The sequence below is a fragment of the Balaenoptera acutorostrata genome, chromosome 1 (genome assembly GCF_949987535.1).
Source record: "Balaenoptera acutorostrata chromosome 1, mBalAcu1.1, whole genome shotgun sequence".
NCBI classification, from domain to species: Eukaryota; Metazoa; Chordata; class Mammalia; order Artiodactyla; family Balaenopteridae; genus Balaenoptera; species Balaenoptera acutorostrata.
The window spans coordinates 83,879,207-83,892,449 of NC_080064.1; the positions used below are offsets into that span (position 1 = coordinate 83,879,207).

The 13,243-nt window shown below is 34.6% G+C and overlaps 1 protein-coding gene across 2 annotated transcripts in view; it reads left to right on the forward strand.

The window, feature by feature from the left end:
- Positions 1–13,243, forward strand: part of ABCD3 (ATP binding cassette subfamily D member 3) — an 83,429-nt gene that overhangs the window by 41,706 nt on the left and 28,480 nt on the right. For both annotated transcript variants that reach the window (XM_007169570.2, XM_057527511.1), the window contains exons 5-13: positions 777–846; positions 2,240–2,337; positions 2,695–2,818; positions 5,007–5,063; positions 7,019–7,161; positions 9,835–9,904; positions 12,615–12,684; positions 12,776–12,873; positions 12,986–13,077. In XM_007169570.2, the coding sequence (XP_007169632.1) occupies positions 777–846; positions 2,240–2,337; positions 2,695–2,818; positions 5,007–5,063; positions 7,019–7,161; positions 9,835–9,904; positions 12,615–12,684; positions 12,776–12,873; positions 12,986–13,077 (822 nt within the window). The remainder of the gene's footprint in view (positions 1–776; positions 847–2,239; positions 2,338–2,694; positions 2,819–5,006; positions 5,064–7,018; positions 7,162–9,834; positions 9,905–12,614; positions 12,685–12,775; positions 12,874–12,985; positions 13,078–13,243) is intronic.

Below are 13,243 nucleotides of genomic sequence, written 5' to 3' on the forward strand. Positions count from 1 at the left end.
ACATTTGGTAGTCAGAGATCCTTTACTTAAAATGATATAATGGCTTTCTAGCTTTTTAAAAAAGTAGTGGAACCCTTTAAATAAGTTCTTAGTGGATATTTTAAAAACAGATAAATATTTAAAATAGATTAAAACTAGATAAAAGATCTGGTTTCATTGAAATCCCACTGCATCGTTTTTGGTAAAATTTTCTTCGGACCACGGTCAATCTCATTCTTAGCTGTTTTAGCTTTACAATAGCAGAATTGAGTAGTTGCAACAGAGACCTTATGGCCCACAAAGCTTAAAATGGTTGCTCTTGGCCCTTTATAGTAAGAATTTGCTCATCTGTCATTAGTCTGTCTCCTTGCCATTAGTTATACAAATGACAGGATGTTAAAATATTTAAAAGCAAACAAAGAAATAGTACTTTGTTTTATCCACAGTAATCCATTCCTGGGTCTATAAAGTTGTTAATTGTTTCATCATATAAAACCCCTTTTGTGACTGCTTAAGTATAAGCCTGCTGTTTAATTACCATTTTTACGAAGGAAAGAACTAGCTATCATTCTTATTTAATTTTGCCGTTTGTAGAGTGATTTCCAAGCAAGCTGTTTAAAATGACAAAATTTCGAAAGTTAATGTTCTTGTAAGAAAATGTTTTTAGCATCTTTGTTCTTATTGATTCATTTGATTCAATGAAAATTTCCAAAAATAGTTTTAGAATTTAGAGAGGTTTTCTTAGTGTTAAATATTGCTTCTTTTGCAACTAATGCATTGCATGTGGTGGTTTGCAGTGGTATCATTGGTCGTAGCAGAAAAGATTTCAAGAAGTACTTATTCAACTTCATCGCTGCCATGCCTCTCGTAAGTGTTAATTCTTTAAAAATTTTTACATAGGGAAAAAAATTGCATCTTCCTGAAATCTTATAGGATTTTTACTTATTAAGTTCTTTGAAGATTTATATACTAAGTTTTTTCAAGTTTAGTTTTGTAACTTATAGTGGAGTTTTTCAGTGCGAAAACCTTTACACTAGATAGAAAAATTTAAAGGAATTATGTTTGGATCAGTCTCTTTGCATACATATGTAGGTGTATACAAGTGTAGATGATTTTTTCTTTGACCATTAGGCCAGGGTTTCTCAAATATTTAGTAACATCCAACTAGATGGAAGTAGTACCCCTACCCAAGTTGTGACAACAAAAAAAATGTCTTCAGTGTCTCCAAACATTGCCAAGTGGCCTGTGGGGGGCTAAGGTGAGGTTGTGGGGCAGTGAGCTGAGGACAGAAATCCTGGGTGAGAATCATTGCTGTAGGCCATAAACTGTTACAGTAACTCGAACCACTAATGTAATGTAATGTAATTTAATTGGAATTTATTGTCCAAATTTACTAAAAATAAACGTAAGTGGTCCAAATCATAAGTAATTTTCTTAGCTTGAGTCTTATCTTTATTCTATTTTATTGGCATGATAAGAATTTTAGTATTGTATGTGTGGGAGTAAAAGGGAGGAGCTTGATTATACAACTTAATTAATTAGAACATATGTCAGATTTAATAAAGCTTGAGGATAGACATACATGGAAGACCTTTTAAAATAGAAAATTGAGAAAAGCAGCATTGATGTCAATCAAAGATGGAGATTCAGAAGAAGACCAGTGTTTTCTTGGGAAAATTTTTATATAAATGTGACCTCAGAACTATGGAAGAATTAATTTTAATATAATGGTGGAAAAGAGTAGTACAGTTGACTCCAGAAATAATCTAGAAGATGGCATTAGTTGGTATAAAACTTGTAGTAATTTTTTTAACAGATGCAAATACAGTGGGTATAGAGTTCCGTTGTCTAGGGTTGTAGTGCTGGTAGCAGGAAAGAGAAGATATACTAAGCATAAATGTCAGTACTCCTAAAGTAAGTTCTTTACACTGGATAGAAAGGTGACAGATTTGCTCTTTGGCTTGTTTATATCTCCCCCCCCAAAAAAAAGGTAACAAGGTGCTTCTCATAATTAATAATATTAATATATTCTAAAATTAATTTCCAAGTAAAGGGTAATATAGCTAATTGCATTTGATTTAGCATGTTCACTTTGTGCCTTTGGAAATGTTAAGTAAAACAGAACTGAATTGTATCAATTTGTGCTATCAGTTATAAAAAATCTATAGGATTTGGAGACAAAATCAATGATAGGGAAATAAATTATAATTTAGTAAGTAGAAATGAAGCAAAACCAATAATATGTGTTTGTTTGTTTTAGATTTCTCTGGTTAATAACTTCTTGAAGTTTGGGTTAAATGAGCTCAAACTGTGCTTCCGAGTAAGACTAACGAAGTACCTCTATGAGGAGTATCTCCAGTAAGTGATAACCTATTTTTATATTAAAAATACTTCAACAGTAATACTTATGATACTGACATGTAGAAGTTTTTCTTTTTTATTTGATATGTTTTTCAAGAGGATTGCTCTTAGACTCAGAAGCATATAGGGAAAGACATCAGCTATTTGGAATCTAATCCTGGCTTTTCCATTAATTGGCCAGTGATCCTTCACCAGACTTGCATCTGCATCTCTAAAATAAATTAAGACAATCTTTAGGGCCTCTTCCAGCTCCAGATTTTTCTGTTTCTATGAATTTGCACTATATAGTATAATGTGAATTTTTTTGTTTTTAAAATCATTTGTTTTAAAGTCATCTTCTTATTGTTATTTTAGAACTTTCACATATTATAAAATGGGAAATCTGGACAACAGAATAGCTAATCCAGACCAGCTGCTTACACAAGATGTAGAAAAGTTTTGTAACAGCGTAGTTGATCTGTATTCAAATCTTAGTAAGGTAAGTTTTTCTATTTTTATTGTTGTTAATTTGCTTATTTTTGAATCTAAGCAAATTTATATGGAATTGATTTGATGCACATAACAGCAGCATATAAGTATTTAATGCTTTTATAAGAAAATTATAGAGTTGTTATAATAGTTTTAACTACGGTTACTTAATTTTTTATATTATTGGTGTGAGGTGCTTTGGCTAAGAACTGAGAATTTAGTGTCTTATAAAGATTTTATAAGAACTTTGCAGGCTGATTTCAGTAAAACAACAGAAACTTGGATTTTTATCTCTTGACCTGTGTACTTATTTCTGGCAGTTGTTAGAAATTCATGGTCAATTTATTTTTAATCCTACATTCATAACCCTAGGCTAGAACATATTCCTGCCCAATTCTCTGCTTCAGTATCTCTAATAGATCATTTAAGTAATAGTCAAAAAAATTTCACAAGATATTAGTACATTTCAGTTTTTTCTAGTTACTGTTTTTCCCCCCTTTCCAGAATATTGCCAGAGTTTTTGACTCTGACCTTAACTAGTTTTCTTCCTGCTGATTATGTCAGCTCTTACTTCCTCTTCTTATCTCACCACCCTTACAGTTTTTGCTGTGGTCTTCTCATTAAGCCATCTTCTTTGCCATTACCTACTGCGTTGGCTAGCACATGTAGAGGGCATCTATAAGACTGTCTGCCCAGTATTTCCCCCGCCACCCTTCATCTTAGATGCCCCATTTCCCATCCAGTCCACATGACTGCTCTTGGTTTGTGGTCGGAGCTTGTCTTAAACTGGACCATTTGTAGTATCTTGCCTCTGACCACAATTGATCCAAATATCCAGTCTTGAGACAAAAAACTATATACTACAAGGAGCTGGGTCACATTGTAAGAATAGGAATGCTCCCATTTCAACCATGTGGATGGAAGGAGGATAGGCAGTTCTAAGAAAAGCGATATGTATCCATAAGAACTTCACCCCTCTTGATAGGCCCACTGCTAGGATACCTTTTCACTTCATGCCAAACTTTGTTCTTTATTTAGCTCTCTTTAAGTCTTTACTGATCCAAACTCTAGAAACTCAGACAGCTGCAAATTGTTCAGTAATTCAGCTGCTTTTTTCCCTCTGCCCATCACCACATTTTAGTTTGTTCTCTGTGTGTAAGGGGGAGGTGCTGTATATAATACTTTTCATGTAATTCTGTAGACATTGTTGTGTATTCTTTATTACATCTTGGCACTTGAGTAAGTCCATAGCTCAGGACTTGTCACAGCTGCAGTAAAGAAAAATATTATCAAATTAATTGATTATAGTGGTGCTATATACTATAGTATATTTACTTTATAAAATATCTAATTGTTTGAACTCTGACTTAAATTGAGTCATTATTTTTGTCAGTAACTTAAGTGTACTTGAATTTTATATATCTAAGTATATGTCTAAATATATCTAACTTCTTGATAATTCATAAGAAAGAAAAGGTTCATCTTAGTACAAGCCAATTAATAAACCAAGCCACCTATCCTAATATAGTCAGAAAGGGGTGGCTTTGGACTTAAAGTAAATGAACACAGTTTGGGTTTCTTGAAAAACAGTTCAAAATATGTACAACTTTTGGTATGTCAGTTGAGTTGTCTCTGTGTGAGGAGCAGTACATTAACGTATTAGTTCTAGGAGCTTGAGTTTTAGGTCAGAAAATTAGATTCATAAGCTCACTCACCATATTTCAACATATAGATGTTGTGATAAAATCAGACAACGTTAAGAGCAGAAAGAGTCTCTCATTTTTCAGGTGAAGATATATAGAAACCAGAAAAGCTGTTAGTAGATTTGGGGTTAAAACCCAGGTCATTTTATTCAGTGTCTTTATACTACATTGAGAAATTGCTAAGTAAGTAACGGTTACTTATCACAGTAGAGCTACCTTAGTTGATGGAAAGTGGTAAATACTTTTCCCAGTTGATGGTCAGTAGACATTGGTCAGGCTGTCTCCATTTTGAGTTTCTTGAGAGTAAGAACTGTGTCTTTTATGTATTCATTGAGCTGCATACTGTTACAGTAAATTATACATAGTGGGAACTCTGCATGTTGACAATTATGTGTTAAATGTCAAATAGTATTTTGTATTTAACATGTTTATTAGCTATCAGTCTAGGCAATCTAGTTCTTTTTAATTCTGAACCTTCTGATGTTTATTTTACAGCCATTTTTAGACATAGTTTTGTATATCTTCAAGTTAACGAGTGCAATAGGAGCTCAGGTAAGTTTACTTTTATTCTGTCTTTAAAATGGCTACAGTACTGTGCTGTGAATAGCTGGATGGTTTGTAAGAATTTTTATGTATCTCAAAGAATGTATTTTTTACAAGTATACCTAATAAAGTCTGGTTATAAAATAATACCGTACTAGAGATTTTTAAAGTTTTCTAATTTAGCTTTTTAATTTTCCTTAAGCCAGACACTTGGAAGATTTTTGTGGCTTTAATAACCAGAAGTGCTTAAACATTGAACATACATGTATTTATTATTGCAAAGTAATGTCTAAAAAGAAATTTGGAGACAGCTATTTTACTATGAAATTTGAATGTTTAAATACTCTTATAGTGGCCATAACAGTTTCAAGAATATTTTATAATAATATAAATGGTTGACTATCCCATGAGCCTTATAAGGTGTCTCTCTGACATTTGTGTTAGTAAGAATGACCTTTATGTTCTGAGTATTCTCGTTGAAGTCTAACTTTAGTCATTTAATATGTAGTATTATTGTTATATATTTATAACAATCATATAGTAGTGTGGTTGTTTTATGTATATATTATGTACATGTGTATGTATATACTTTCTGTAGTTGATTAATAAATAATTTATGTAGTTGATTTTTGTTCCAAAACATTGGGGAAAGCAGTTTTTTATTTTAATTTTCTTGTCTATCTTCCTAACCTTTTGATATCCCGTAAGCCAGGTTTAATCATTCTTAAAACTTGTTTTTACTGTAAACAAGTGAATAGGCTTAATGCCTCTTATCGGTGTATTGTAATATTTTGATGGTACTTATTACATGTTTATAATACTTAAGTATTATATTTATATTTAAATATATCTCCATGTGTTCTTATTTTCTGATTTTGTATTTCTTAGGTAGAAACTATGTTTTAGTTATCTCTTTTGCCCATACTTCTAGTAATTGTTGAAATGCATTGAATCAATCATATTGAATTTAAAAATAATATACACTATATTCCATACACGCTGTCTGAATAAAAAGATGAGTAAGACACAGTTCCTACTGAAGAGGTATTATGGTCTGGTGAAAGGGTAGATATTCAAACAATTGTAATGCAGAGTGATAAGCCCAGTAATGGAAGTGTGGAAATGTATTTATTGTCCAAAAGAATTGGAGGTGATATTTGCACTGCTTTGAGGATGATGAGTAGGCCTCCATTAGACATGTCAGGCTTGCCAGACATAAGAACAACTTCATTGAAAGGCATGTTCAGGAAACAGTTATTTCAGTATGGCAGAACATAGGATATATATGGGAATGAGGGAAGTACCTTCGATGAGCTTGTAAAGGCAAACTTGAAGCTTCTCTCTTAGAAGGGTAAATGTGTGATGAGATACTTTACCACATTAGAAAGTACGGCAGCTAGAAGCAAGATGCAGGAGAAGGGAAAGGCAGATTGAGCTCATTTGGGGGAATTGAGCTTGAGGTTCTACAGAGTAGTAAGCTTCAGATGTACAGTAAGTATTTGGAAATAACATCTTGGGTTCTTAAGAGTGATGGGATTAGAGGTATAAATTTGGGAGGAGAAGGGAGTGAAAGAGGAAACCTCAGGGAGTATTAACATTCAAAGAGAAGGCGAAAAAGAGGTTTGAGAGTTATTGTGGAATTAAGAGAGTATCGAGAAGAGTTCCATCAGAAGAGTTTTAGGTGCTGTAAAAGAAAGAGTGAGGACTGCAATTAGGAGTTTTTACATGAGCAAATTTGGGAGAGCTGGGGAAAGAGTGGTGGGAGGAGGAGTAGATGAGTAGTAAAAACAAAGAAGACCCAGTGTGTGATTTCTCAGAAAAGAAACAATTAAGGGAAAAAATTAGTCAAAAGAGTAATTTCTCTCAAAGTAACTGGAGTTAATTATAATAAATTGTGTGTGTTGCATTCAGTGAATTTATTATATCCTTGACCTTTGTATATCTTTCTCTCCCAATAATAACAGGGCCCAGCAAGCATGATGGCCTACTTGCTTGTTTCTGGGCTATTCCTAACTCGAATTAGAAGACCCATTGGTAAGATGACAATAACTGAGCAAAAGCTTGAAGGAGAGTATAGATACGTTAATTCTCGGCTCATCACAAACAGGTGTGTACAAATGTATTAAATGTATTTGGCTGTACTAAAAATTCCTTTGTATGGATATTGAAGTCCTGTAAGCTGACTCCAAAAAGTCTAGTAACACTGTTACTGAAATTATGTCTGTGTGTATTTACTTCTTTTGAAAATATACATTATGAAGGATATCGGTTTTATAAAGTAGTAATCCTCTACATTTCTAACCCTTTTTCTTGTTAACTGTTTAGTATCCCTGATTTAACCTCTTCATGTCTTCTATTGACTAATTTTCTGTTAATTTCACTTTAAGTAAAGTCAAAAAACAATTTAAATTCAAATTTACTTCTTCAAAGAAGATTTTGTCTCAATTTATCCACAAATGTTTTTTGTTTGAGACTATATTTGGAATACTCAAAGTTAATTCAGTCTCACTGCATGTGTCTCTACCTATTTTCCAGACAGTTTAAAAATCCAAAGAAGGAAGTATTGGGCGTTGGAGCCAGCCTGACTAGTTTCAAAATCTACCTTCTCCACTTATCAGTTATATATGACTTTTGGCAAGTTATTTATAGCCTCACTTTTCTTGTTTATGCTAGGTAGATAATATAGGGTTGTCATGAGGATTAAATATTAAATATATATAAGGTTTCCAGCACTGTTTTTAATATGTAGCAAGTGCTCAATACATTGATGATCTGTCAACCTTAAGTCATTTTGAGGGTCCTAATATTCATTTACTACCCTGTTGGCATTACAGAATTATTTAGGAAATTATTCTTTTAACAGTTCCCTCTTCCTTTATTTCCTTGGATTGCTAAAATAGTACCAGTTCTAAATAGGGTTTTTGTGCTGTAGGGAGACAGAAGAATAGAAGGTTGAGTAGAGAGGTGATCTGCCAAGTGAATGAAAGATGGTATCAGCTAGGATGCTTTCCATTGCAAGAAACAGAAAACACTGACTCAGGTGGCTCCAACAATAAAGACATTTACTACTTCACATAAAAACTCTTAAAGATAGAGCAGTTCCAAGCGCAGCATGATTGGGGTGTCTGGGTCTTCTCTTGGCTCTGTCCTCCTCTGTATGTTACCCTTTTCCTCTGGCTAGTTCTTTTTGTGACCACAAGATGGCAAAAGCAGTTTTAGATCTCACCAGCCCTCCTCCCCTGCAAAAAGTCCAGAAGCAAAAACAGGCCATTTCTGCTGTCTCTTTAAGAGAGCAAGGAAACTTCGCCAGAAGCCCCACAACAGACTTTCTTTCACATCTCATTGGCCAGAATTATCACTAAAGTGATTACAGCAAAGCGATTGGCTTAGACCGTTGGGAACTCTTCCCCTGTGGATGGGGTTGAGGCCATTCCTCAACCATTTGGATGCATAGAAAAGGATAGAGAACTTTAAGAAAATTGGGGTTCTCTTAGGAAGAAGGACATGGAAGAGAATAGATGTTGGATAGGCAGTTGTCAGTATTCTGGGATGTTCTGTTCTTTCAGGTTTTAAGTTAAGGCTAAAACGTTCAGGAGAAGTAGAATTATCACCTCATCTTTCTCCACTGACTTAAATGTGCAGAGGAGGTAAAAGGAAGTAAGAAAAGAAATTATAGGTATAGAATTGTGTTAAACTGGGATTCTGATACCCTGGGGCCCTGTATTATTGTGTAAAGGATATTGTGAAAGGCAGGTCAAACACGAAGCAACTTTATGGAAAGTTAATTTTACTTGAATGGGTTGAGGTAGGGGCTACCTTGTTTTTATGATGGAAAAAAATACAGGTACATTTTGGACTAGAATATAAAACTCACATAAATTTTTAAGGGAAAAAAGAGACTTTAAAGAAATATTGGGTGTTTATTAAGGGCTGTTTTAACTGTGCCTTATAGATGCCTATGTACATCTTTACTTTCCTCTGCTGTAAGAGGTACTTTGCTGGGAGAGTTTACATTATACTGAATAGAGTGGAAAACTAGACTTCAGTGTCAGATACGAGTTATAATTTCAGCTATTTGACTTGCCAGCTCCATGACTTCTGCAAATTTAGTTAACTATATTTAACCTTTCTTCATCCATAAAATGACCCTTTTTTCCTAGTTAAGATCCTTGTGGCCCCTGTGTACCCATTCAAATCAGCTCAAAGAAAGAGGAGTTGTGAGGCTATGCTGGGGTTCCAAGAATAAGAACAACTGTTCAGCTAGGCCTCCTGGGAGCTGGCACTGTGAGGCGGGCAGGACTTAGTTTGCTTTTGTCTTTTAAAGGCTGTATGTCATGGCATCACTACCTTATTTTTTTTCTAACTGTTGTTTTCTCCTCTCCCTTCTGGTTAGATCTGTACTCAGTTTGTAGTAATGGCTGTCCTAGTCCTGCCTTCCTATATGTCATGGCAATTTCCTTCTTAATTCTTATTTCTTATTATATTTCTTATTTCTTTATTCACATTTCTGAGAATTAACCCAGCACATCTTTTCCAGCCAGGCTATATGTGGCATATGCAACATACGTCGGTAGTGCAGTCTGTGATCCAGTCAGGTGTGTATTCCTGTGCTCTGATCAGTTGAGCTAGGTACAGATAGTGGCTTGAGATGTACCCAATAAGCTCATAGTCACAAAATGTCCAGTTATATACAAATATTCAGTCATTAAATACGGTATTTCAGTTATTTTTCAGGCTTAGGTAACATTAAAATTAATTGCTAAATTATTTTCTTTAATAGTGAAGAAATTGCCTTTTACAATGGAAATAAAAGAGAAAAGCAGACAATCTACTCAGTCTTCCGAAAACTGGTAAGATAACACGTTGGAGGCTCATGTGTTTATGGAAAAAAAATTGGGGGCCTTTGCCAAGATACATACATATACCTTTAATCTTTAAAATATTTATTTTTTAAATAACTAATTATGAAGAATTTTTATACTGTGTTTTTTCCTAAAAACTATCAAATCAATGTATTAAGCTGCCCAACTATAAAAATGGGTAGGTTTTATTAAAATAATTGTCTGTACTTTTAAAGCGGTTACTTAGGAGTCTTATTTAGTGATAAATGTAGTGATTATTACAGAAAGAATTTGTTCCTGTAGCATTCGTGGAAATACTGTGAGCACAGTTCAGCAAACATTTTCTGTAATGGGCAAGATAATACATGTATAGTTTAGGCTTTTCAGGCCATATGGTCTCTGGTGCAACTGTTCAACTCTGCCACTCAAGAGTAACCATATTGGGCTTCCCTGGTGGCGCAGTGGTTGAGAATCTGCCTGCCAATGCAGGGGACGTGGGTTCGAGCCCTGGTCTGGGAAGATCCCACATGCCGCGGAGCAACTCGGCCCGTGAGCCACAGTTACTGAGCCTGCGCGTCTGGAGCCTGTGCTTGGCAGCGAGAGGCCGCGATAGTGAGAGGCCCGCGCACCGCGATGAAGAGTGGCCCCCGCACCGCTATGAAGAGTGGCCCCCGCTTGCCACAACTAGAGAAAGCCCTTGCACAGAAACGAAGACCCAACACAGCCATACATACATACATACATACATAAATAAAAAGAATGTAAGCAGACAAGAATAGCATTAAAAAAATAATAATAATTTAAAAAAAAAAAGGCCTTGAACGCCATGCTGGGCACCAAGGACTTTGTTAAAAAAAAAAAAGAGTAACCATATTCTATATGTAAATGAATGGATGTGGCTATGTTCTAATAAAACTTTATTTACAAAAATAAGTGACAGGCTGGATTTGAACTGTGGGCCATAGTTTGCTGACCCTTGATTTAGAATATAAACGTTGTTTCTTATGAAAACTATACCTTGGTTTTTATTTACCTGCTGCTTGGAAAATTTGAATTTAATTAATTTTATTGATTATTCATTCAGAAGATACGGAGCACCATCTAGGTGTCTGTGCTTGTCCAGGTGATTAGTGTGATAACAGTGGTATGTGTGATGGGCCACATCCTCCCTTTAAGGAGCTTACATTTTAGTGGAAGTTTTTGAAATTAAATACATATTTGAGGTGATTTTTAAAGGTTAAAGAAGTTATTTGAAATTATTTCAGAAATTGAATTTTTGCCTTTTTTATATTTAACATGACTGGACTTTGATAGTATTCACTGATAAAATGCATTTAAGGTAATTTTCTAGGGGACTGCTGTTAACTAGTTCGCTCTTCACATGGCTTGCCCATGCTTATCCTTTAGATTTCAGCCCAGAAGTTAACACCTTTTTGAGGCCTTGTCTTCTCTGATGGCCTCCCCCAGTTATTTTCCCATTTTAACGATCTGTTTCCTTAAAAGCATACATTGCGATTTATAATTATCTTGTTTGTTTACTAGTTTGTCTCTTTCATTAGTATGTGAATTCCATGAGCTCAGGGACCTTGTCTGCTTTATTCATTGTTGTATCTCCAACATTGAGCTCAGTATGTAACATCTGTCATTCATTGAATACATGTTCCAGCCATTATTCTTTTACAGAAGATATTAAGAGCAAGCTACCCTGTACTCAGGAAATCCATGTTTTAGTGGGGGAGACAATAAACAAGTAAACAACTGAATATTTTACAATATATGATTTCAGGTTGTAGTGAATTTTGTGACCAAAAATAAAATGGAATAAAGTGGTAGGGTATGATGGGGGCTGTTGCCTAGCTATTTTAGGTAGGGGATGGCAAGAAGGTCTTTCTTGAAGAGGTGGCATTTTATCAGAAACCCATATGAAGTAAGGGAGTTAGTCACAGAATATAAATATCTAGGAAGACAGTAATCATGGCAGAGGGAACAGCAGGAGGAAAGCCTTAAGGCCAGAAGCATGTTTGAGGAACCAATATTTCTGGAGCTCAGTGAGAAAGAGCAAAGTAGAAGCAGATGAGGTTTAAGATAGAGACCAGTGCCGGATCATGCAGGGCCTTGAGTAATATGATAGATGGAAAAGTCAAGAATATTAAAAATGCAGAATAAAATACATTTTTAGACTTGTAATCTTGAGCTAATGCATGCTGAGATTAAAGCTACAGACTCGGGCTGTGCACCATCATTAGCGCTTGGTTCAAATTGAGTGTAATGTAATTCTTAGAGAAAGCACAGGCCAGAGGTTTCCAACTAAGGCAAAGCATTGAGTGCTATTTCCAGACAGCTGGTGTTTCACCTAAATTAGCTCATCTTTCTGTTCTTTTTGTTTTGATTATTGATCAATTTTAACATGTATGTATCTGACAATATTATGAATACAGTATCATGGTACTGTTACATGCAAGGGACACCACACTAATATTCTTTAAGTAGTTTCCATTCTGTTTGCATAAAAATGGTTTCATGAAGTATTTGTTTGGCACCTGTTCTGTGATCAGCATTGTGCTCAATTAAATGTGATGTATAATGTAATCAGAGATCACAGGCACTCAGTTAATATTTGTTGAATACAAAAATTATTTAGTTTCTTTTGTCCTCATGGTAGATTCATTTTTTTAATATACAGAAAGTATATATATTTTTTGTTTTTGTTTTCTGCCAGGTGGAGCACCTACATAATTTCATTTTGTTTCGGTTTTCTATGGGCTTCATTGATAGCATAATTGCCAAATGTAAGTATGCTTTAAAAGAGATAGCAGAATGGAATTTGTGAGAAAAGTGAAGTATTGTTGATGTTTTTAAGTCTTAACTGTTTTGTTTCAGATTTTGCCACTGTGGTTGGTTACGTAGTTGTCAGTCGTCCTTTCCTAGACTTGTCTCATCCTCGACATCTCAAAAGCTCACATTCAGAACTTCTGGAGGTAAAGTGGTAGTAGTAGTCATACTCAATTGAAATTTTCAATATAACAATAAAGAAAAGCTAGTTTTAATCTTAGAAATATAAGTGAAAACTAATATTTATTTTTATGTCAGGATTACTACCAAAGTGGAAGAATGCTTTTGCGAATGTCTCAAGCTCTGGGTCGAATAGTTTTGGCTGGCCGTGAAATGACAAGATTGGCTGGGTAAGTAAGATTAGTAATAATGAGCAATTACAGAGAATAATTTTTTTTAAATATGTTATCCTTAATGATTGTGCCCAGTTGAGATTGAGATAAGGGGCAGTGAAGCCCCATATGTCTTGCTCTTGCAAGCTGGTTTTGATAGAAAATTAGGAAGATTTTTCTTTGA